At 39.4% G+C, this 26,276-nt stretch overlaps 1 protein-coding gene across 2 annotated transcripts in view; it reads left to right on the top strand.

The window, feature by feature from the left end:
• The window catches only part of AFF2 (ALF transcription elongation factor 2), a 338,480-nt gene that overhangs the window by 296,252 nt on the left and 15,952 nt on the right, over positions 1–26,276 (top strand). For both annotated transcript variants that reach the window (XM_065729742.1, XM_065729740.1), the window contains 7 exons: positions 7,737–7,899; positions 8,388–9,407; positions 11,489–11,610; positions 18,616–18,850; positions 20,441–20,580; positions 21,111–21,174; positions 24,799–24,935. In XM_065729742.1, coding sequence (XP_065585814.1) covers positions 7,737–7,899; positions 8,388–9,407; positions 11,489–11,610; positions 18,616–18,850; positions 20,441–20,580; positions 21,111–21,174; positions 24,799–24,935 — 1,881 coding nt within the window. The remainder of the gene's footprint in view (positions 1–7,736; positions 7,900–8,387; positions 9,408–11,488; positions 11,611–18,615; positions 18,851–20,440; positions 20,581–21,110; positions 21,175–24,798; positions 24,936–26,276) is intronic.

Genomic DNA, 26,276 nt, shown 5'->3' with positions numbered 1-26,276 from the left:
TTCAAACTGAAGATCAATATTCATTAACTTTCAGAGCTAGAAGATGTAGTTTTCTACATTTTCTTTATAGAAAATAAGAAAGTTTCCATGTACATCAGTAATTCAGAAACTATTTATTTCTGTGGAAACCACAGCAGATGCTAAGAGCACAGGAAGACTTCTTGATAGAGAAAACTCCCAGCTACAGAAGACTGTTTTTCAGCATAGTCACTACCTCTGCATTAGCTTTGCAATCTCACGTGCACACAGTGCTCGTGAACATCTGCACCAGTGAGGGTGACTGCTGTTGCCGTCACCACTCCTGAAATGCTCCACCCAGCTCTCACTGTGCTCACGTTGACTGTTTGGTCTCCATCGATGTTCAGTAAGCACTGATAAGTGCCACTGGGTGCCACTTTTACTGCACGGAGGAATTCAGTGACACACCTTTGATCCAGGTGCACTTCCATGTCAGACACCATTCTGTCAGACTGCCACACTGCTGCCACAACAAAATGTAACAGGATAGTGGTGGGAAGGTTCAGTCTCCACAGCCATCCCACCAACATCACCTCTGACCTCGTGGGCCAACCTTGTGACACAGGTGGCATTACATTCAGAGCAGCCCTCGTATCAATGCCCATCTAGCTGGGTTCAGTGAGGCAGTACTGATATAATAAAATGGTCCCATTTACATCAGATGAGGCCCTTTGGAGCCTCACAGCAAGACAGAGCATTCTTGTTCTGCATGCCAAACGAACAGTAGCACATCATGGCACAGTGCAATAATACTCCGACACATGAATCCATTCACTAAAATAGTGTACATCAAAAAGTCCACATACATCTCATCCTCTGAATAATATCATGCTGACAAGATTGTTTCCAATCTCAGAGGTGAGTAGGGTGACGCTTGCACAAATCATGGATACAATATTGCTTTTAATATGCAAAATCCCCTTCCCTTCCATGTCAAGTGTGTATAAGAATGCTGTGAAATTGAAAGGAGAGCAATTACCATACCAATAGTTCAGAAAGTTTTTTATGTGTACCATCAGGAATGTGCCATTAAAATTCCTCCTCATCTGCTGATTGTTCCTCGTAATTTTGCAGGGAGTTCGATATGCTACACCTGTTCTTCGTGGCAGGTGTGAGGAGTAAGAACTTACTGTAACCCAGGAAGAAAAGCAGGAAAAGGGTCACCATAAAACACTAGAAACAGTGCCATGGTTAAAGTCACATTGCTGAAGTATATACACAGTTCCACCTAGGATTTGTGGCTAATGTAATTCTTTATTGGAAGGCTCTGACCTTGTTACAGATTCTTGGCAGCTTTTCCCCACTCTATTCATTACTAATGCAAGCTGTCAATCACTTTAGTTCTGCTTTGACATAGATTGTGGCTCATAGGAGTTAGTTCTGTCATTCTTTTTATTTCTTTCATCTTTACTATCCTTTTTTATGGTCTTTAAAGCTGGAAGTATGAAAGGGTTATATGTGTACGGAAAAAAGTCTGTTTCAGTAACTCTATCAACCTTGTTATAAACAGTCTTTGACTAAAACAGTTACTTTTGAACACAGTAAAATGAGACTGTGGTTTTCTACATACAACATCTTGTAAATTACCCTCCTCCTCAAAATAAATCAGAACTCCAATTTGCATTACAGTACTCAGATTGATAGCACCAGATCAGCTGCCTCATCCCGAATCGTGGACTGTAGGGGTTTTTGCTCTCTGTGTGTTTTGACGTGAGAGAACCGTCATAAGTGATATCTTACTATGCTTGCTAATGTTAGCTGAAGTAACAATTTCCACACCTTATTTCATTTCACTGACCTGAGAGGTGATTAATATTTCATAAGGACTTGATACAGGCTTTTTCAGGTCCTGTGTCAGCCTGGTCTTTGAAAGTTTAGATTTGAATCCTACCAGCCTGATGATAAATAATTGAACACTAACCAATGGAGAGGCGGTGAACAACTCATTCAGAGTGATCCTTTTCTTTAAAGAGCAATCTAGTAGCAGTCATATATAAGTTTGAAGATATAGATATGAACAATTTGTTATAAAGAAATGACAGCTCCCTTTCAAATCAAAGGAGAATATTACTTCCTGAAAATGGTGTAAGAAAAGAAAAGAAATAAAACTTTGTGTTATTGAACAGCTATGGTATTAAATTCGGACACTAAATATTAATCTCTTAGGTGCTGTTCTATTACTGTCAGAATAATGAAGCAGACTTTTTTGAATGTTTACGGGGAATGCCCAGTAACTCCTAGTAATGTCCCTCGGGTTCATTCTGTTTTTCATAGATTCATAGATACATTAGGTTGGAAAGGACCTACAAGATCATCTAGTCCAACCATCGGAAATGGTTGTTGGGAAATACGGCTCAGACATGGTAAAATTCATGCTAATTCCAGTCCAGTATCTTAACCAGAAGATTAACAAGCCTGTGCAGTCTGTAGTCCCTTTTCCAGTGTAGACCTTCCCTTTTACAGATATTGTTGGTCGCATTTTCCCTAAAAATAGGCCAGTGGAGTAAAGCAACCTTTGTAGAGTACTGATTTTTGGTACAAATACATTGCTAGCATTGATACACTGTTGACTTACTGGTCAGTTTCCATCTAGTTTTCCCACTGCCCAGAGGTGCTCTGCTTTCTCAAAGTTTACATTTTGATTTTTGGGTAAAGCAAAAGAAGAAGCGACCAATTCATCATTATCTTAAAAAGGAAGGGTTAGAATGAATAAATCTATTGCTGGATGGCACCATCAATTTGCCAAATCCACTTCACAGCAATTAGCACGACTACAACTAATTGGAGAAAAGTTCAGGGAAATATCTGAGGATTTGTTAGGAATTTTTCTTCCTAGATGAGTTTTACTGCAGTAGTCTGAATTTTTTTTACAACTTCTTTTTACATACATATTTACAGGGTAAATTGTTTATTATTTTTCCTATTGGAGGTTAATGAGCTTTAGTATTTCAAATTATTTTTATTCTAACTACCATGTCTAATCTCAAAAGCCATTTATTACATCATTACAGTAAATGATGTGTAGAAAATAAAGTAATAACAGTCTTGATGAGAACTGTAACAAAGTACGAGGTGCATGTTGGGTCTTCACTTCCCTAGGCAGCGTAGTAATCCAGACACATACTAATGCTAGATCTTTCACTGGCTCTGGGAGAAGATTTCTTGAGTGAAAACCAACCAAACAAACAAAAAGTAAATAATTAAAACCAGAAAAGCTGAAGGCAGATCAAACTATAGCTGTCCACCACAGTGAGTGACACACTATGAACCATCAGCAGCTGGCTCCACTGCCTGCTCTTGACAGATGACACACACCTGCAAGTCTCAGCTGCTCTGTATGTAGTCCAAGCTTGATCTCAAAAGTACTGAGAACAGGTACTGAGCCAGGTACTGGTGATACTGGTGTTTGTCCCCTCCTTCAAGACATTTTTCATCTCATGCTTCTCACACTGTGTGCCATCACGCTGCCAGGGGAAGTGCCATGCACTGCAAAAGCAGAAGAAGGGAAATAGGTGGAAGTGCTGCAGATGAGCTTCCTTCCAAATTGCTTTCAGATGTGTCAGTCTGTTCTGTCTGCTTCATTACCTGATAGTAGGGAGGCAACCCAAAATGCTTAGCAGCCTCCAGGCAGCTAGAGATGTTATCACAGTGAGCTTTGCAAAGGATGGATGTTTGGTTGTCCTCCCACCTGCAGTGGGTGTCACTCCAGCAGCTTCCATTTCCATGGCACAGGAAAAGTGATCTTGGAGAGGGGTGAGCAGACACTGACCCAGCTGGTCTGAGGAGTGAGGGTTCAGCCTCCTTGCTGAGTTACACGTGTATTTTTTCTACCAAGGAGGACTGTCATGGTCACAGCTGTTGATGAGGACAGAGCACCTCTCACTGCCTTGAAGGATTCAGCTCAAGTGCTGAGTGAAGGGCTTGGAAAACGTGGACCACAAAATGCAAAAAGGAACAAAACTGATGTTATTATTATTGCAGAGGGGCTGTACACAGAATTTGCGAGGCCTGCACTGAGTATGAGGAGGTTCATAATACCTCTAATGTTTGCTTTGTCTGTTTGGATTGCAAGCTCTTTGGCCCAAGGACTGTGTCTCATCACATATTTACATAGCTCCCAGCACAGCAGGTCGCTGGTCTCGGTAGGGGTCTCCAATCTCAAGTGATAATAACGAACTGGCTTTCTTCTAAGTGTTATTTACTCAAACAATACCGTGTTTCATTGTGCAGCATTGTTTTTACTTTATTTTATTATTATTTTTCAGTTCAAATTAAATGAAAACATTGTCCACTCAAACACCAAGGAACAATATGAGTGCTCACCTCCTGCTGGGAAATAAAAATTCAAGAGTTTCAAATACCAGTGTTTCCTGCCCCCTTTAGTCACTCTGAGGACCTGTGTTGGATGATAAAATGCTTTAAATCCATTTTAAACCTTGTCCACGCTGGCATTCCTTGTCTGGATCTTAGCAACACAACAAAGCTTGCTTTGAAAGTCTTTTACAGAGGGACCCTTGAGTTCACGTAGTTGGTACTTCTGTGAAGAGGACCAGTTTATGTGTATAACAGCTGCTTGAATGCACATTTGCAGAATCTGTCAGAGCATCTTTTAAAGCAAGTGATGTAGTAACTTTAAAGCTGAGGAGGTGTTTTGGAAGGGTGCAAAGGAGGCTGCTGTTCTGAACTAAAAGATTAAACAAATAAACAACAACTAAACAGAATTCTCTCTACTAAATTCATTTTCTTCTTGGAAGCAAGGGTGTATTTTTTTCTATGCATTTCTATGTGAAACTTCTGTATATTTTCCTCTGTTCTGCTGAACAGCATTATTAGAAGCTGATTGTGCATAGAGCTATATGCAGGAGCTTTCTGTCTTCAGTGTTGTGAGATGCTAGGAAAGGCACTTTCAGTCTCATCTGGCTGCTTTGCGACGCATACAAACAGTGTTACTCCCAAGTCAAACTGCATGATGGAAAGTGAATGCTTCTGCTTTAAAAATGTTGATCAACAATGATGTCTTCAGCATGAAGCCGCCTGATGTAGCCAAGGCATAATTTCATTATCCCAGATGAAAGACAAATATGACCTCATTGTGCTTTGTATGAAAAACATTATTTTGAGTCTGTCTGGTAACTGCAAGCTTGCCGAGCTATGTTACTCAGTAATCCTTGGCATATGATAACATTTTCTGGCACTAGCATGCAGAAAAAGAGAAAATAAGGCATCTATTCCCATGATTTTTGTCTTGCCCTTTGAGCTCTTTGTCAGACAGCGCAATCTGCTGCAGCACGACTCCTGGTGTTTTCTGTAAGCTCATCCCAGCTACAGTGTCAATTCTCTTTCAGAGTGCTAAAAGATGTAGCTTGTAATTAAAGGCTGGAAAGGTCTGGGCCTTAGCTGCTGGGGTACTGCCCTTTGCTTCTTTGATCCATTTTAAGTGGTGATATCCTTTAAATCAGTGATCTTAATGAGAGCAAATTTGCAAGCGCTGACAACAGAGGATTTTTTTTAGGCATGTCTGCACAACTAGACACGAGGAGGCCCACATATATGCATGTGTATGGAGGAGTTGCACTGCAAAACTACTCCCAGACAAGGTGATTTGTCACCACGAGAGACTGGTGCAGGTTTGTGCACCCTGCTACAAATCCCTGCAGGTGGCTGGAACAAAATTTGTTTGGCATACTGTGTTAAGGTTGGTGTTCCATTCTGGTATTTTAGAATAGAAGTGAAGCATATCACTTTGGAAAACCTTGATTTTTTTTTTCCCTGTTATTTTTACTCCTTCTTGCAGACAATTGCAATAATATAGGAAAACTCAGTTTTCATCTCCTTTCGGTGTTTTCAAAATAGAAATTCTAAGAGCAAAATTGTGAGATAAATAATGAAAGTCAAACTCCCCCACACTCAATTTTACTCCACTATTCTGTTTACTGGGAAAAACAAACAAACAAACAAACAAACAAACCAAGTAAAAGCCTTACTTCTCTACGTTTTCTCATCTCATGCTTCATTGAATGGGAGGGTTAAACAAATTTCTAAAAATTGAAATAAAATATACATTTTAAGGCTTTAAAAAAATAATAATGTTTAATTATACAAAATACCCTTGGAAATACCCATGTTCCTCAGTTTGACCTGTTACTTCCCATTGTGATTTGGCAACTAGATCTTCAGAGTCAGTTGAGTGAAGAGCCTCAAAAAGAAGAAAAAAATAGTATATGCACTTAATGAGCAACAAAGTTAGTGATCTGTCTCAATTACCCAAGTGAGTAATTTTGTTTCATTAATGCACCCTGAAGCACCAAGCTGTTTTTGTCAGTGGGCACTGCAGGGCCCTTGCAATGCTCAAAGAGACTGTTATGTTACCAACCACAGTGTAAGGAATCGCTTTGCCAGCAAGGAGAAAGAAAGTAGCTTAGCTTAAGAAGAAAATTAAAGACCATACATTATTGTCATGGAAGCCAATGGCAATACTTCAGAAGACTGTAGTGGAGCAGGATCAAACATCAGTTCTTTCTGGCTTTTCCAGCTCCCATTTTCTTGCTTACAATTTATTTAGGAGGGCATCTTGATGCACATAGCATCTCAGCTTGAAAGGTGAAGGAGCGTGTGTGCCTGGCTTATGTGAATCCTTCTCAGAGAACAGTAGAAAAGCAGATAGAAATGAAGGGAAAGAAGTGTTATAACTTAAGAGCTTCTCTGGATCACTCAATATGGGAAACACACAGCAGATGAAATATGAAAGTGAGGTATTGAGTATCCATAAGAATACTAGCAAATGGTGTCAATTTTCAACAGTTTGCTTTGCCAGCTTCACAAATTGTAAATCAATCATCAAAAAGTCTCTGTATAGATCAGCTGAAGAGACATAAAATCTTACGGTTATCATTCTGGCAAAATGAAATAAAATAAAATAAAAAATTAAAGGTGAGTATATAAAGACTCAGTCTGGAAGATTTCTGTAGCTCTAAAAACTGGGATCATCCAGTCTCTAAGCATAGAAATAAATGCTGAGGAAAAACAATGAGACAGAGAGCCATGCTAATAAATAAATCTTGGAGGACAGTTGAACACACAGAAAAATAGATTTTACAGAGACTTACTTTCGGCATGAAGACCATTTTCTCACTGCATTATCATAAAGCAATCCTTTTTCTGTGAGAAAAAAAAAACACACAAAAAAAACAGCTATAAATAAAAAATTCTCGGGCACTCTCTGGAGAGTTGTCAAAAGTATGTAGTTTTTATACACCATGGTGCAAAAGTATTCATTAAAATTAATTTTTAAAATGCTCTGTCCAATATTAGTTGCCTGCTGTCCTTTCCTTGATCATAAATTATAAATGAACCGGCAAAAAATGTGGAAAGCATGGTTTCATTATTGAATTATTTAAATATGATTGTTAGTTTTTGCAATTATGGGGCTAATAGGCTCAAGTTTGTGACTGAAATGATTCTCGCTTGAGGGTGATGATGATGATCATGATGTCATCAACACCACTATCAGTGTGCCACATGGAGCATAAAGCAGGCCGTCTCCTTGGTCCCTACATGGACACGTGGTTGCTGGAGCATCCATTGGGTCTGCACTGAGAGAGTGGGAGCTGATGCTGAAGACGGTGTGAGCAGGGTTCTTTGGGTGCCTCCCTCAACCCAAGACTTTAAAATCTGGTCAACAAACAGCGTACTAACCAGGGGGGATCTTCTCCCCACAGTGGCTTGCCAGTGCCAGTGGCACATGCAGCGGGCATAGCCCATTCCAGCGGCGGCTCCGGGAGCTCCAGTGAGTCTGAAAGCAGCTCTGAGTCGGACTCTGACAGCGAGAGCAGCTCCAGTGACAGTGAGTGCAACGAGGAGTCACGCAGTGCCACGCCAGAGGTATGGCCATGCTCACAGCACCAGGGGCTCAGAGGGAAGAAAATGTCAGACCTCCATGTGGTTTGATGCTGTTGACTTTTCTTTTTCCCTTTAGTTTTACTCGTATGACCCACATACTCATTCTAGCTTTTGGAAGAATCCTGCTGGCCTACATTTGAATTACTTTAAAGAAATATTTAGATTTCTGCCAGTAGCTAGAGAAGATTTTATTGACACAGTATTCAGCTGGGGCTAAGGAAAGGCAACGTGACGAAACTGTATCTTCAGGGACCAGCTAAACTTTTTAGTTGTATTAAATTTCTCCAGGGCCACATTGTAAACCAGATAAGGAAGCCTAATTAACCATAAATACTCCATAAATGCTCCCATAAAACTTGCAGTCACCACTAGTTGACTGAAATAAAAAGGTGCATTAAAAACATCCTCACTTAAAGGAAAAAGCTTTGCTTCTAACTGAGTCTTGTTCCCTGTTGTTCTTTCCACTGCAGCCTGAACCCCCCTCAACAAATAAATGGCAGCTGGATAAGTGGCTAAATAAAGTGAACCCCCACAACAAGACCATCATCAGCAATCAGAATGAGCCTCATAGTGAGACCAGCTCCCAGCCGCAGAGCACCCAGCAGGCCGAAGGGCAAAACAAAGGAAAGCTCAACAACAGCCTGCCCCCAACCGATTCCAAAGACCGGGCAATCCTCAGTCCCATCCGAGAGAAAGCCAAACCACGGGTTGCCCAGAAAACCCCAGAGGCAAAAAGCTCCAAGCAGAAGTCACCAGCTCATAATGAGCCAACTGCACAAAGGACTACTGGGAAAAAGCAACCCAAAAAGGTAGAAAGGACTTCCAGTGTAGAAGAGTATAACTGGCCCAAACCAAATAATACCAGCAACACTCCCAAAGAAAAAGACACACAGGAACCCCCCGAGCAGCCAAAGGTTCGAACTAAAGCAGCAGTTGGCAAGACTGCCCCAAGGAAAGAACCTCGAACAAGCACAGGTCTTACTTCAGAGAAGAAAAAGTACAGAGGTCCCAGCAAAATTGTCCCCAAGTCCCGGGAATTCATTGAAACTGATTCATCTACTTCTGACTCAAATACAGATCAGGAGGAGAGCCTGCAGGCTAAAATATTGCCAGCTTGTAGTGGACAGGCCAATGGCATCAAAGTGAAGGACTCTGGCAGTAACATTCTCAGCGTAAGTAGCTTAACTAGCAATGGCAGCAACACATCCATTGACCAGACCAGCAATGACTTGGAGGAGCAGCTCTTTTCTCCTATCCCAATTGTACAAAATGAACTTCTGTCCCCTCTGAGAGAATATGAAGAACTCAAATCTCTTTGGGTGAAAATAGACCTTAGTTTACTCTCTAGGATACCTGGACAAGAGCCTTTTGAGACCACATCTGTGAAAACTGAACCAAGAGAGGCAAATGTGAAACACAGACGACCATCTCGAGAGTCTCCTACCCCAGCTGCTGAAAAAACATCCACAAAATCCAAGAGGAAACACAAGGTAACTAATTTTCATCATTCAGAAGAAAACACTATTTCTGTGCACCCATCAGGTCAGGATTGCAATCATTGACTCCTCACTAACCTGCAGCAGGACTGTAAGGAGGCATATTTGTACATAATTTGTAATGTACATTGAATTTTACATATGAAATTAGTAAAAAAGAAAATGAACACTAGCTGTCAAAATCGATGAACAAAGTCGGTTGTTTTGTGTGTGTGTGTGTGTGTTTGCTCTTTGCACGCTCATTTGCAATGTTCTGCAATCTGCAGAAAGGCTCATCATGACAAGTGCTAAGGGTTCATCCATATTCAGAAAATATGACTTCTGTTTGGAAGGCAAGGTTTTATTGTCGGCAGAATAAATGTGTTTTCACCACTTGCTTAAACATGCATAACTTCATTAAAGTCTGTGAAATGGTGCTTGCTTATGCTGCTGGTGAATTTAGTTTTTGTATCGTTTTGTTACACAAATGAATGTGATTCACAGACATGTCATTTGCTTAACTAGCTGCTCTGTGTATGCAGCTACCTGGAAAAGCAAATATGTTTTGACTTAAGGCATTATGTTTTATCATGTGTTTATGTTATTTATGCCCAAGGGTATCCTATCTTGTAGGATATGACAGTGTTCTTCAAACTAAATCTGTTCTCAGAAAAGAAACCGGAATTTTATATCATAAATGAATTTTTGTAGAGTTCTTTTTGGTTTTGTTTTTTTGTTTTTTTGTTTTTTTTCCAGCTGAAATGTTTGTGCTCTGGTCTCCTTGTGAGAAGTTATCATCAGATATGTATTTTTATACCCCAAATTTTATAGATCATTATGAATGTGACTTCAGCTGTCCGTTCTAGCAGACATCCGAGCAGCACTGACATACTGAGTTTGAGCCGTCCAGTGATACAAGAGAGCTGATATGTGAAAAACACAGACAATGCCAGACAGACAGGGTCTGCACCCTGCCTACATGTGTCATTGCACTGGCTCCTTCCCTCTTGAATTAAGTGGAAATAATCACATGAGGAAACTCAGTAGGTTTTTATTGTGTATATCTTGTAGCTGCATACTAAAAGCAGAGAGGTAAGAAGGAAGGAGAAAGGAATAAAGAGGAAAGGGATGTATGAATGTCAGTGTTTATATGTATATTCAATAGGGGGTATATTAATTAAAAAGAAAGAAAAGAATTCTTGGTAGGTCACAATGGAGTGTCAGTATGACGGCTAAAACAAGAGTGTGGAACTGGCAACTAAACTGGGAGCTGACAGGTAAAAAAAATAAAACAAAACCTCAGAATTTCATTAGTTGCAATTGTGAATCATAAAGGAACATTGTGAGGTATCTCACTCTGGGATTGCACAAACACAAGCTACACTCTGAAACAGCCTGTTCAGCTTCTTAATGATTGTTCAGCTCTACCCAAGAGGAAATAAACAAATTACAATGGCATTAACAGTTAAAACAGAGTAGGAAGAGCCAGATTTGGATTCTGAATCATGCTATTAAAAGATTTGTTTTGGCCATCTACTAGCAGGCTTGGAAAATGCTATGAAGGTTCCAGTGATAGAGCAGTAATCAGCTTTGCTTGTATCGTCCCAGTTCAGGCGCAGGAGTCATGCACCACGGAATCTTTCAAAGCAAATTTTACACCTGCTATGGCTGTTAATGACTGCCTCCTTAGAGCTTAGTCCTACAGGACTTTCAGTCCTGTGAGAAATACTTACTCAAGGAAGTTTACCCTTGAACTTTCATTAAGTAAATGAATAAAAGCTACATACTTGAGTAAGATTTGGAGCTATCAAGTCAGTCCATCTGAATTAGTAATTAAATTTCAGTGCAGTGAAGAAGATAACTATGGCATATGAGATATTTTACTTCCTGACTGCCTGGCTATGTCACTGGTCATGTAACTTGTCATGTGTTTGAAGCATGTTTAGCCCTGATTTCATGTGACTTCTCTTAGACCAGCGTTTCAAGCAATGCTTCAGTAAAGAAAATACTCTGAGATTCCTGAGCAGCTTGTAATGGCAGGTGAATCTGTGCATAAATGCTTGATCTTTCAAGTTCTACATTTTCTGTTAAAACAGTCAGAAAACCTGGAAACCTTTGTTGAAACCAAGAAGCAGCGCCTGGAGGACCCTTCAGCTTCATGCTTGCTGCCACCTTGTATCTCTCCAATACCGAATCACAGATTAACCAGCACTAAAGAGTAAGTTCTTTTTCTCTCATAACAACTCGGGAAGGATTTTACAGTATTATTCAACAAACGTCTTTGCTGTAGAGACAAATGGGAAAGCATGGGTGGCTTCACTGTTCCCATCTCACAGAAGGAGGGTCCATATGGTTTTGGATGAGGTTCAGTCAGCGTCCTGTTGGGCCACGGGAAATTAAGAGTCCCACCACAGTCCAGAGTTACTCTTCTTTCACAATATTGCATTCTTTAAAAGTTTTCTCGCTTTCATCATCCTTCACCACAGTGCAGCCAGAGTGGGCTCTTTGTGATTGACCAGAAAATATTTTTTGAATTCTGTTCTTAAAAGATAATTCTCAGTTTTCTTGAATGACTTTGCCATTCATTTCAGAGGCTCTGAAACTGTGTATACAGAAATACCAGAGGTGAAACCCTAAATGATTCAAATGCATGCATTGTGTTTCAGCAGTCATAATCAAGTGATTTGTGCCTTTCAGTGTCTTTGAGAGATGGCTGAAATGTTTCATCAAACAAACACCATGTAAATAATGATTCTGCTTATAATAATCAGAAGATTAACATTCTATAAATAACCAAAGGACCCAATTCCCTTCTGTCATCAATTTTGTGCTTTTTTTTTTCTTTTGAGATGAGGCATTGCTTTCTGCTTCACAGTAGGACAAGCAAAGAATCAAATGCACAGTGTGCTTCTGAAAACAATATGATTGTTTTTGCATCTAAATTTAGATATAGTTCAAAAATCATTTCTGAGACAGTACACAGATTTTAAAACCCATAAAGAAGGTTGAGCATTATTTTGTTTGTACTGCTATAATTACAGATGAACTTCAGTCCTTGAACTAACCCCTCATTGTACGTCTGAGTTGGAGTCTGGAAAAGGCAGATGACTTGAAAGTAACAGTGTGATATGTTGCACATTTGATAAACATCATGATGGGTGTTGCCTAGCTGTCATTACTAGAACTACAATGAGTAGAGATATATTGCTGAAAGAATAAGGATCATCCACCCTCAACACCTCCACAATCCATTAACAAAACCTTTCTATTCTTGTCCCCAGCAAGCCCAAAGGATCCACCCCCAACCTGATGTTTCTTAATTTGAGCTTGTTTTCCAGGTCATTAATTTAATTCCTCAAAGCTTTCTAGCCTTTGGTATTCTCCATAAAAATATAATTCTGTCCATCAGTAGTTATTTCTATATGCTACCTTTTCCTCTCCTCTGCCCCAAGTTTTGAAACAAAATGCTCTGACTTCAACTGCAGAGATCTGCATCACACGACATTTATTATTAGTGTCTTTTGAGTTCATTTAAAACAAATGCAATATTATTTGATAATTCAAGTCTCCAACTCCCTCTGATGTGCTTCTGAATATAGATCAACATATTTCTCAGAAGATTAGGGAGCTAACTGAAGGGCATGACAACAAATTTCTGGAGAGCCCCAGGTTGTTTTTAAGCAGTCAGGAGTAGTTCTGATTTCCACAGGGTTAAGCAGAATTTTAAAGGGAGAAAGGAGAAGCTAAAACTATAAGCTGTTCAAAGGTATGGGAGAAAGTAACACTTCAGTGGTAAAAGGTTGAAAGAATGGCTTTACTGTTTAAACCTTCCTTGCTCCCAAAGGTCCTACATTTTCATTCAGAGCTCTCTAAAAAGGGATTTTGAGAAATAAGGGTGATTCGGCTAGAGCAGACGATGGTGTTCATCCATGAAGGTGTAATGTCTCATGGTGGATTCTCTCTATCGGGAAGAACTGTAGGTCTCTGTGGTTAGAACGTGGTCCATGTGCCAACAAACCAAGTACCCCAAGACAGACTTCAGAGACTCACTGAATTATTTTATAGATGCAGGAGTGTTTTGAATGATCGTGAACTCTGGAGTAAAATATGGAGGTGTTCAGAAAGGAATCTGTGGAAGATAGGCATGCCTATGCTTTTGTAGCTCCCACTAGCTGACTATCTGTGGTTTAGGTATTTAAATACCTTTCTCTCGCAATCTGTTCCAAAATCTGTGGGCTCAGTAAAACAACGAGGATGCACAATTAATTTTTAAAGGGTTATATGTCTAATATGGAGAATTACATGTCTAATTTCTACCAGTTCCTATGACTACATGTACAGTTTTAGTGTAGAAATTTCAGATGGTCGCTTATGAACTTAAAACCCATTTGCACAACAGGATAATTGTGGGGGTACAAGAAAGAATATTCAGAGCAGAAGCGGTGGAGCAAGATAAACAGCAGATAACCATTTTGTTTTATGTAGCTGTTGTATAAGCAACTAGATATTTCATGTTCCTTATCTCACGCAGTCTGGGGTTCCTGCTTTTTCATAAATCTGATGTGACACTCAAAATATAATTGTTCAAACCGTCATCAAGGTATTTTCCTTATTTCTAATATTTCAAAGCATATGAAGGAATAAAGGATACTATTTTGTACCCAAGTAATTCATTGTAATTACTTGAAACTCTGTTGTGAGGCTGGGTTTTTGCCCACTTTGCAGCAAAGGATTGCTTATGTATTTACTTGATTACCAGAGCAATTTCAATTTAAGCATGAACTCAGTGTGCTGCTGAATACTGTTTATATCTGAATACTGGATTGGTGGGCCCAATCCAGACAGAGCAGTATCTGACAACATTTGGCAGCTTATAATAACACAGAGAGTTATGTGCTGATGCAAACTGTGAGTCTGAATATCAGACTAGAACCATACTGGGGAAGCATGCCCGCCATGTAGCAGGCATGCTAGACGGACGTCTGGAGCAAACATTTCAGGCTGATTTTCAAGATTTCCTGTTCACTTCTGTTTGACCTTTAGTTAAAGATGCACCTGTACTTGGCAACGTATATTAGCTGATCCCTTGGGTAGTCACAATGGCATTTGTTGCAGTTCATTCATGGCAGAGGCAGCCTTCTACATCTATGACAATGACTTCAGCTTCATTCAATTGCTGCCATATGGTCCAAGCTAATGCGGGAGTGACCTTTCCCTGCTAACCCCCTGCAGAAAATCAGATACACCGTCAATGTGCAGCATTTCATTGTGGACAAGGAGAGTAGAGGCAAAGGAAAGCCAAGTGATTGGCACAGACAATGGCTTTTGTCTCACTAATAGGCCAGAGCTACCACTGCATACCACAACGAGTAGTTAGAGAAAGGATAAAGAAAAGCAGATTGAATTGTTGGAGAAGATGGAAATTCTCTCTCCTTCACAACTGACCTCTTGTTGCCTGCTTGCTTGTTTTCTGCCCTAAAAGAAATCAGGCTGAAAAAAAAAGCAGAGGAGAGTCCTCTTGTTCCTTGGTAATTGGCCTTCTCTGACACAAAGATTAAAAACCCTGCAGCCAGAAGACCATCAGTTCTACTGGTGGTTTTTTCCTTGCACTTTTATTGTGCATCTGCCTAGATTTTAAATATAGTTTAGCTAACAAACATGTCAACCAATTAAATCGTTGAGTCTTGGTAATCACTGCAATAAATTCATTCAGAATTAGTGAGTACTGCAATCAGACTAGTTTCTTATCCCATTGTCACGCTCCAATATAAAGGAGGGAGACGAGGTTCTTTATATGTATATGTATACCCGAGGGCGAGATTAAGACACAACGGGTCAAATGTTAGCCCAACCAGTTTATTACAAATACTAGTTGCTTAGGGATATGGGGAAGGGAAGGTGGGCGATAGAAAAGAGATGAAAAGCAAGGAGACTTGGCAGAAAGCAAGAGAGATATAATCACCACCGTGGATCCAGCGAGGTTCGTAGTAGGTCCGTTGATCTCAGGAACTTGTCAGGTCACCGCAGGGGATGGGAGATGGCAGCAAGCAGGCCTCGGGGTCCGTCCTAAGTCTCTTCGGGAGTTCTCCTCAAAGATCTTTTCTTTGGGAGTTCTTCTCCCAAGTTCTTTTCTGAAAGTTCTTCTCCAAAAAAAAAAATCCGTAGTTCAGTGAAGGCCTTTTATCCCCCATTTCTCAGGAGTTTTTTTTGTAACATGTCTGGCCCAACAGATAAGCCAGCAGCGGATGTTGCCTTCATTGCCATGCAGGAGCATTGTCTTTGTGGTGGTCAGCTTCTCCAAGCCGTACTCCCACGGGAAAGACTATTTGCACCTATTTCTGCTTATCTTTACAACCGTAAGCAGAGACAATGGCACCATAACACCCATCCAGATAACCAGCAGTTATCAGTCAGAGTCTTGTCACCAGAAAAGGCCTTACGAAGCAAACTTTGAGACAAAAGAAAACAGTTTCTGTCTTTCACACCCATTAACAGCCCAAAGCAAAGTGATGATCTGGTTAACTGCTGGTAACAAACTATTTCATTGAGGTTTTTGTTAATGTAAATGTTTTGTTGTAAATCTGAGGGAGGAAACATTGCTAAACAACTGGTGTAATTCCTGTGAAACCTGTAAATGTACAGGATTAAATGGGCAACTGGGAAAAAGAAAAAAATATAGCCATTAATTACTGTTGAGTTTGGGGTTTTTGACATGCAGAAAAAATACATCCTAAAGAGCCCTTTCAGTTGTAGTTATATCTTCTCACCACGGAATGACTTCTGTATCTTGCTTTCCTCCATCTTGTGCTTGAATACAAAACTGAAGTGAACAGACAAAGTTTTAACTAGTACCCAAAAGGGAAGTCAGATGTCTGAATATAATCTCTGTTCTAGAATATATACTTCGAATCATAGAACTGTTTGAGTTGGAAGGGTCCCCTAAAGTACATATAGTACAACTCCCCTGCAACAGGGATATCCGTACCATTACCCAGGTGCCCAGAGCCCCGTTGTTTAGAGAAGATACTTCTACTGTGGTATTTGCAGCCTTTTTTTTTTCTTTTTTTTTTTCTTGTACTACTCTCTTAATTCCCTCCATTCCCTCCTAGCATTTGAGAAATGTTGCTTCACTTGCTGTGTATGTGCTTAAATTTCCCCATGCAACACCCCATGCAAGTGCCAGGAAAGGCCTGGGAACAGGAAAAGATGTACTAAGACACCTCACTAGTGGTTTCTACAGTGGCTTTAGCCAATGGCTCACCTTCCTTTTTCCTTCAGGGACTTTTGAAGTAGATCTGTCAGGCTCAGTTGCTGTTTTCTTCACAAACTTTTACCAAAGTGAAAGAGAGCTCCACTCTCCTCTTTGTGACGGGTAATTGGAACCACATTGCTCTGTGCTCCAGACCATATACTCTGAATAGCATGCTCAGGGTTGCCCACTGGCTTGGGAGGTAGAGAATTTTGATTCTACTCCTGAGTATTTCATTAGTTGTGTCTGCTTTACCTCTGTACAATCCCATAACACATGTATGCTTTCTTAGAGCAGCATTTGCTTTATCTTGGAATATTTTCCTCTGGAAAAAGTTCAGAGTATTGTTTTACTGTAGCAATGGTGACTTGTCTGAGTTCCAAAATACCCTTTGGTGTAAGAAAGCTAGCAGATGGGGCTTTGAGTGAGAACTTTTTGGAGTGCATTTGTGGGACCACATGTGCATAAAATCAGTCTTCTCAAAGAATTGCCCTTCTCGTCTGATCTGATTGCTTTCCTTTGATCTTCAGGCCCATGTGTTTTCCAAGCAGGAGAGCATCCATACCTGCCCTGCTGCAAGGCAGTATGAATTATCTGCTGATTTTATTTCTTCAGTCTGCAGATCTTTAATATTAGAGAATTTCTAATATGTTATTTTTAACTCTGCTTCAGTTGAACTACAAGAGTTTTGAGTAGAAGAACTGCAATACCTGAAACATAGGGGTTTTGTTTGCTGTCACTCTGTTGTGAAAACAAAAAGGCTGAAATATTTTTATACTATCAAAGGCCAAAATAGGAGAATGACCAAAGCAGGTATAGGTACTGATGCTGTTGGTGAAAATGAGAGTCTAGACTGCATGTCGAATGAGGAGTAGGGAAACATGGGCTGATTCTTCTCTTTTGCTAGTTACTATAAAGCAAAGTAAATCTATAATTCCTGACAGTGACTGAAAGTAACTAGGAATGAAACATAAATTCTTGTTGACTTAATTTCTTATTGAAATTTTAGTCAATAATCATGAAAAGTGAGTGATTGTGTACTGCACTATTAGATGTCAAACAACAGATTAAAATTCAGGTTATCTTCATTGACTGAATTAGAGCACTACCTAAAACAAAAATCTATGATTAGAATAATATGTTGAACAGTCGGTATGGTGCTGTGCTTTTTTTTTCTTTTCATGATGGATTTGGGTTAAGAAAGGTCTAGCACGGGGTTTTGTTTTGTTTTGTTTTTACTGTGTATCACAGCTGCCATTTGTAGCCAGCTAACAATTTCTGTACATAAAACAGACAATAGATTATCATATTACTTGAGCTTTCATGTCAAAACCACATTCATTTTCTGAATCACGTTCAATTCATCAACCAATATTTGCTCAAGGGCTTTTGCCAGCAACAATGCATCATTTTAATATAGTGTTGAACACTGGTTTTATTCTAGAGGTCAAATAATTATTATCTTGTTATTGTTTTGGTTATCATTTTGTAGTTGTAAATTATGATTTTTTTTGTTCACATGGCATGTGCCACTATGTGTTTTTGCAGAGGTTGCTTATGTGAGCCCTAATCTACCTCTTTAAAAGATGCTTAATGTTAAATACATAAATAGCTATACTTGGTGTCAAGTATACTAACCCTGTGCATAAAAGTTTTCAGCACTTTGCTGAGTCAGAACCTCTATGACCTCTCAAATGAAGACTGACTCAAATTAGCATTTAAAGTGGATGCAATTTATACTAATGCACTGCAAGTTGTCCTCCAAAGCAGGAGGTTTCTGCAGGCATTGAAACGACAGATAGCTCTTCTATTTTCAATGCCTGTTCTCCTTTTGACTTTGCTCCTAGGACATGGGGAATCGCAGCATACATTTAAGGGCAGAGCTGGCTTTTCATTAAATAAAATCTAGAGCTTTGTGCTATGGAGAAGAAAGCGCAGTTCTTGAAATGCAACTGATTCTTATCTGTGTCTCAGGAGCAGCAGTAACTCAGTGAAGAAGATGGCAAAGAAAAGAGAAGAGAAGCTCTTTCCTCCCCCATTATCCCCCCTCTTGGATGAGCCTGTGCACCGGCGACACAGCAGTGACAACAGCTCCTTCAGCCAAGAGACCAACATCACGAACATCTCTCAGACCAGTAGCTCTTCTTCTTCAGTTTCTAAACACAGAAAGAACGAAAATAAATCTTCTTCTAACCCCAAAGGAATCTGTGTAAGTAACAGACCTCAGTTGCTGGAAGTGAACAAGATAAAATAAAATTAACTTAGCTTTATTCTGTGTTTTCGTTATTTTTTCTGTTCTTTTTTTTTTGGTATCAGTTTTTAAATCCTTATATAGCTCCACCCTAGTGCAGGAAGGAGTGTATCCATGCAGAGTTGTCCGACATAAGTGTCTCTTGCAGTTTCCATTTTTAGGTCAGCATTAGGCATCTGTTTCTCATAGTGTATCAGTTCCTGCAACAGACTGAGCTTCTGAGGGCAGACTTTGCACCCACTGACTGCCTGTTGTCATTTTCCCAACTCTGAAAATAAAACGCAGTTTTCAAACAAAGCATCAAGAATGCTGATATCTTTTACGTGAATAATTACTACAAATTATGGAGCAAACTTATCTGAAATATTCTGGACTAAACTAAACAGACAGTAAAAATCTAACTTGTCCATAGCACACTAAAAACTAAAATGTCTTCTCTCAGGTTTGCAGGCTCCCAGTTTCTAGAAAGAAGAATAATTTCACATCATTTGGTCATCTAATTTTACAGAAAAGAGGGAAATCTGTTTTCTGACCTATTTCAGAAATTAATTCTCCCACTAGAATTTCAAACCTATTTCTTAGCATTAAAAAACAGGAAGAGAATTCTACCTCAGAAGAGGACGTGTAGCCCCTTTTTTCACAGTTTGATGCCTTGTGAGAGGTTCTTGCCATGCACTGAAATAGCAGAACTCAGAAGCTGCACTGGAACATAGGTGACAAATCGCTTCACCTTATTTATTCAGCCCTGTTGCTTTCTGATATCATTGTGTCACTTCAAGCTGCGAGGGTAATACACACACCTTCAAGAGAAATCAATGCCAAAATGACCTGCGTATGTCAGCAGATAAACTATGCTATGTAAAGAGCAGGGCTACTCTCTATCCTAGCACTTCCAGCCTGTTTTTTTCCTTGCTTTATCTTGATCCTCAAAATATTTTTCTATCAAATATTTTTGAAATAATATAATTCTAGCTAAAATATGCTAGAATTCTTTTATCAGTACTTTGGTTCATCTATAGTTTAATTTATCTCATTGAAAGTTGCAATTACCTGATTTAAATACTTCTGTTAGGCTTCTATTTTCAATCAATGCAAAGTCACAACTCCCAGCTTCTGCTTTTTATTCTTCTCTCTGTTCTGTATAATAAGGATGAGGAAACTGTTCCTTGCTGAAATCTAAGCAGAATTCTCATCCACCTTACAGTAATGTACTAATTCTGTAGAAAAACAGTTACATTAGCATGATCCATCTCAAATTGAGTTTCCTTCCATCCCTTCAGCCCAACATGGCTTTAAGGAGTGTCTTGTCAGGAGCACTGTATTATCCAGGCTGATTTTCACCTTGGAGCATAGGGAAGTGCATTCAGGTGAGAAATCAGTGCTGGAATCATAATGCCTAATTAATTTAATGGGATCACATTATAAAGAATGGAAGATGATTCACAAGGTTTCCTGGATGTTGTTGGGTATATGTGCGTGTATCTCAGCTTTTTTTGTGCATCTGTATGTTTTGAATTTTGAAGAAATAATAGCAGTCCTTTTTTCTAGGAGGAAGAAGCCCACAATGCACCAACAACCAACACTCTTCTTGATACCAGCCATCTAGAAACAGATATCTGGTGTACAATGCCAACTCTTTCCAATGGGAATTCTGAGCCCAGAAGACCTAAAATCACATTTGATGATGTGTGAGTACTACTAGATCTCTTTGTGCCAGTTGCATATTAAGTACTTGGGATTTTTGTAAAGTAGAGCTCCCAGAGCAGGAAAGTATCTTTAATTATAATGCATATTATACATATATATAGCACTGGGCACATGTGTGGATGGTGCTGCACAATGGCACATACATTACAAATGAACTGTTATCTCTGATTAATGAAGTCTCTGCTGATAAATGTTTTCAGATCATGAATGTTGGCTCACAGTAATTCTTCTAATTTTATTTTAGTTTAAAATATTTTTCCTTTTTCCTCTATTCAGCAGACATTAACAGCTCCTCTGGGTGGCCAGTTACCATAGATAGTTATTTTGCATTCTGGTCACTCATCAGATCTTTTCATATGGCAATTTCAGATTAATATCAGGATATGACTGAAAGAAATAAGTGGGTATATATATACAAATTGTTCTTGGAAGCAGTCAGCACTTCTCTCAAACAATGTTTGTCCAACTGTATGAAAACAAAGACTTGAAATAATTGATTTTGTCTCTTTAGGCTTCACAACGCAGATTATTATATGCAAGAAGCTAAGAAGCTAAAGCATAAAGCAGATGCATTGGTAAGTTTTCAAGGCTTTTTTGTCCCTTTCTTCTATGGAGATGGGTATTACAAAAATTTGAATTCTTAATCTTGCCTAAAGCCTCGGAATCCAACCCCTGCTATGGACTAAAACATGCTTCAGACTCTGTAAACACACTGCACACAACAAGCCAAAGACTTGAGCATCTTTCATGGGCTTTAACACATCATTCACCCCAAAATAAACTTCTTACAATAGTTGGTTTCTCTTCTGGGGAGAAGCAACAACTGTGCTGTGGGAAGGATGTAATGCAATATCATAAAAGATTACGTGCTTTTGAAATTTGTAAGTATAAAACTTGCTTCAAGCCCAAAACAAAAGTATTGAAATACAACATAACAGAAAGCTAAAAAAGGCAAATTGCATTATCATTTGGCTAAACTATAAACTTCAACTCCAGTTGTTTTAAATTTGCAGAAATGGATTTTTAAATAGTGTGTTTGTTTTTATTGCATGTTATTAGGCTGGTAAATAAAGACTGAACACAATTATTTTACCAGAAATCTTGCAATGAGGTAGCTCAATGCTGGGAAAGTTTTTTCTCTCATTTTGTCTCAGATTTAATTGCATTGAAACTGACCTCCATTTGCAAAGCGTTTTGATTTTGATAGAACTACCCAATCAGATAGATTGCAATTCTGGTAGATTACAGCTATAGTTTGTACAGTCCACTTAATTGCTAACTCTGAAGTGCTTTTAGCAGTCACAGAATCACAGAATTGTAGGGGTTGGGAGGGCCCTCTAGAGAACATGTAGTCCAACCCCCTGCCAAAGCAGCTCCCCAGCCCAGGTTGCACAGGTAGGTGTCCAGGTGGGTCTTGAAGATCTCTAGAGAAGGAGACTCCACCAGCTCTCTGTACAGCCTGTGCCAGTGCTCTGACACTGCACTGTGAAGAAGTTCTTACTCACATTTGTGCAGAACTTCCTATGCTCCAGTTTGTGGAGATTTCCCCTTGTCCTATCATTGCACTGCTGAAAAGAGTCTGGCCTCATCCCTTTGCCTCCTGCACCTTAGATGTTTATAGACATGGATCACATCCCCTCTGAGTCATTTGTTTGTAGTAAGATGTTTGCTCCTCTGTTCCACGCAGAGCACAGAACAGCAGCTCATTTATGCAAGCTAAGTAGAACTTGGTTCATCTATTTATTTAATCTAAGATGTTTAAAATGGAGTGTGGCCATTCATTTAATCCCTCCGTTTCTTTCAGTTGTAATTTGGGTAATTATTCACCTCTCACTGATAATTTGGGCAGTTTTCTATGTGCATATGGTGCATTCTACATCAGAGATTTTTGTACCTGGAAATAAGTACTTGTCAAAAAACAAAACTGTTAAACGCTGTGTTTTAAAAATAACAAAAATCCACTGCACTCTCTCTGCTGTTGATGAGCTAAAAGAGTGAAGGAGAGCTGATGTGCCAAGCTGCCTGCTTCAGCTCTCCCTTTCAACTCAAGGCAGTACGTTTTCTATGGGTCTATGGGTGTGGGCTTTTGGCATCCCACCACAACTGTCACCAAGGAGGCATCTGTCCCTCCCAAGGTGGGGGTGGTGTGCACCAAGGGCTGCGGCCTGGCTTGGAGCTGGCTTCATCAGGGTGCTGGGGCTTCACTCAGGAAGGCTGGCAGAAGTGGCCTGGCAGCACCTCCCTCAGCTGGCTGACCTTTAGAAAAGACATACTCTGGCACAGGGCTGCCTGCTTCACGCTAGCAAATATTTACAGGCTCAGGCTCCTGATGATCTCAAAGTGCTACGTCAATCCGTTTCCCTCCTCAGCCTTATTCACTCCAAAAGTGTTGACCTGTCTTCCATCCTCTTACCTTTGACTACGCCTTGTGGAATTAGTGGTGTTTCTCAAGCATAACTAAGAGGAGCAGGCAGAGCACGTCATGTTGCTACCCGCGGGCAGGCCGCTTTTGTCACATGCAGTTTGACACCCCGAGTGCTCCTATGGGAACGCGGGGCCAACTGCTACGATACAACTTGTTGGCAGACATAAATCCCACAATCTGCTTTTGCTTTCTGCTATGTAGGTCTCAGCCTTTCCCCCTCCACCTACCCACAGTACAGCTGTACTCAAATTATCTCCATGTAACACGCTTGCTTTGAAAACTTGTAGTGTGAGTTGTCCCACGGAAACAGTTGCTTCTGGTTACTTGGTGCTGACATGACAGAACACACAGAAATGAAAGATGTATTGCAGTGGTCAGAAAGATAATGCATGTGGCCTCAGAATATGTCAGCAAATGTAAATTAGATGTATGGCAGTGCTGTGTCTGAGCTTGTGTGGCACAGAGATCTCTGGTGAAGGACAAAGCATTTTGCATCATGGGAGCAAACCCTTGAAAACCTCTCCATGTCTGGCACAGCAGTAAGGAATCAGCTTATTTGGACATGTTGCAGTGTCCACTAACTGTACCATATGGAAGAGATCTTGGAGACCTCACTCTGTTCCTGGCTGTGCTATGATGAGCTGGAGCAATTCCACTTAGTCCACTGGAGTGAGTGCGGAGCAAAGTGCAGGAGGGAATCCCATTTCTGTCTCAAACTGTGTGTAAATACTCAATCTGCTCACAGCCAACTTCCTTATTTTGTACTACGTGTGTTTTCTTTGGGAGACCTGAAGCAAGGAAGTTGCAGTAAATGCCGAGGAGCAGACAGCAGAGTACAGGGAAAACATACACAAATATTTCCCCTTTTGTAATCTCTATCAGATGTTCAAAGGCAGTGTGCAAGTACAGAACTTGAAATTAAAACCTTCCATGAATGCAGCGGGAAGTACTTAAAAGGAGAAGCCACAAAGCCAGAGATGCTATTACCTTGAACCAATATTAGATGTTCTGCTCAATATTCTGGTAGGATAAGCTTCCGCTTCATGAATGAGAAACATAAGCAAATGCATCAAAATATTTTGATAAAGACATCCAAATAAATTTTTAAATGACTTAAAAGTATATTGAATCTCTTATGTCAGATGCCACATTAGTAAAATTCTTACATCCAGCTATCAAAAATGGAAAATGTTAAATACTATTATAAAATACTTACTATAAAAATGTCATATATAATATTCATTACACATAAAAAAGAAATCAGTATGTCTAAGTCAGTTTAATCACAACCATTATGAGAGCTAAAACCTTTCACAATAAAATCCTAGTAAAATAAAATATTTAGTAGTGCTATATTTTCTCCTTTTTCTTTCTTCCCCTCTTTCAATCACCACATAAATGACAAGGGCTTTTTTTTTTCCCCGTCAACAGTCACCACAAATTGTGACAACTGGCAAGTGGCCCCGAGCTGTTGCTTAACCCTTGCATAGTGGCACACAGACTTAGTTCATATATTGAAGAGCAATATGGATTTGCTCGTCATCTGTGTAAATCCATGGATGTCAATTGGCTTTCCTCTGTGCAGTGCCTGGCCATGTATCACTGGAAAAGACTGGTATAAACATAGACCTGGCTTCAGTTTCTGTATGCATTCACCCCTAACTTGTGGCAGTGCTTTGCTTTCATCCTAATGCTGGCTTTGCTTTGTATTATGACCTGTCTGCCTCAGAACTAAAGCTGAAGGATTTTCTTGATGATGTCATTCCCATTTCAGCTGGAGAAGTTTGGCAAAGCAGTGAATTATGCTGATGCTGCCCTGTCCTTCATCGAGTGTGGGAACGCTATGGAGCGAGATCCATTAGAAGCTAAATCTCCATATACCATGTACTCAGAGACTGTGGAACTCATCAGGTTAATGTCCTTTCTGTGATCATTTTCGTAAGCTCATTTCAGTCGTAATTAGAACCTGCTATGTTTTAAAAAATATCATTTCAACATATTAATGATTTGTCCAAAGCATCTTCATCTCAGAAGTCATCATAATTAGTTCTTGCCATTTTATTAATGTCATGGAAAATTTATAATTGATGGACACTGCTTTTATAAATTATCCCCTTTAGAGGTTATAATGTGAGTGTTATAATTTGCAATATTCATAAAATTAAAATTGAAATGTAGTGGGTGGAAGTAAAGTATAGTAATTTCACTGTTTGGCAATGACACTTGTCTTTTAAAAGATGTAGTTTTATAATTCAGAACACTAAAAGGAGTCTATCAGGATTTCTATTACAAACCATGTTTTTAGAGGTTTATAACTTGGTTGTTAAAAAAAAAAAGAAAAAGCTGAAACCTGGCACTTAAAATCATAGCAAAAGGTGAAGGTTTTTACTTCTATTGCGTTAAAAAAATATACTTTCTAATGATAAAGAAATGCGATTCAGATGAATTCATTTTAATACAGTTTTGTAGACTTCCAGGCTAGAATATAGATGAGACAGCTTTTACTTACTAATAAAATGCCCAAGCAGTGTTTGAAAATCTGTTACTGTTACCTGTATCTGTTTCTTAACGTGTGCTTCATAGAAATGATGGTCTCCTGAGTAACTAAGGTTTTTTTGCTTTACCTATGCAAATTATCAAAATGAAATCAAGTAGGATTAGATTTATCTGTAAGTAGAACAGCAGGATTTTTCTTCTTCACTGTGATGCGCCTTTGCTTTCCCCAACGTATGCTGGGAATTTCATCATTAATGTGATTACTGGCAGTATACACAAGAGGTAGAGAAGGAGGCAAATCAGACCTCTAAATGTTTGCTTTTTAATAGAACAAAGGTGGTTTTTTAGCATGCAGGATTTCAATATGCCAGATTAGCTATTAAAGGTGGTCAAAAATAATACGTTTTACATTTTGAATAAGTAGGTATTTACATTATGAAACGTATCAAATTTTAAGAAGCTCTTCCTCTCAGGTAAATAATATGCCTATTCAATAATTTAAAATGCTGTTACATTCTATACTTCTTAAAGAGAGGAAGAATGTCAAAGAGACTCAACAAAAAATGGTGTTCACTCAATGTTTAGGATTCAAGTTAAACCCTCAGGAGGAGTAGAATTAAGAAAATCTGCTTCCTCATGCTGGAGCTTCTGCTAACAGCAGATAGTTCATTGCCTTGTACGCTGAACTACACAATAACAACTCTACAGCAGGGCAAACTCACTTAAAAGGAGTGAGTAGTTCTTCACAGGACACCA

Source organism: Cyrtonyx montezumae, unplaced genomic scaffold (genome assembly GCF_038088225.1).
Source record: "Cyrtonyx montezumae isolate F1298 unplaced genomic scaffold, pur_monq_1.0 scaffold_11, whole genome shotgun sequence".
In the NCBI taxonomy this organism is placed as follows: domain Eukaryota; kingdom Metazoa; phylum Chordata; class Aves; order Galliformes; family Odontophoridae; genus Cyrtonyx; species Cyrtonyx montezumae.
Note: the sequence above shows the minus strand (reverse complement) of the source record. Positions and strands in the feature narration are given on the sequence as shown.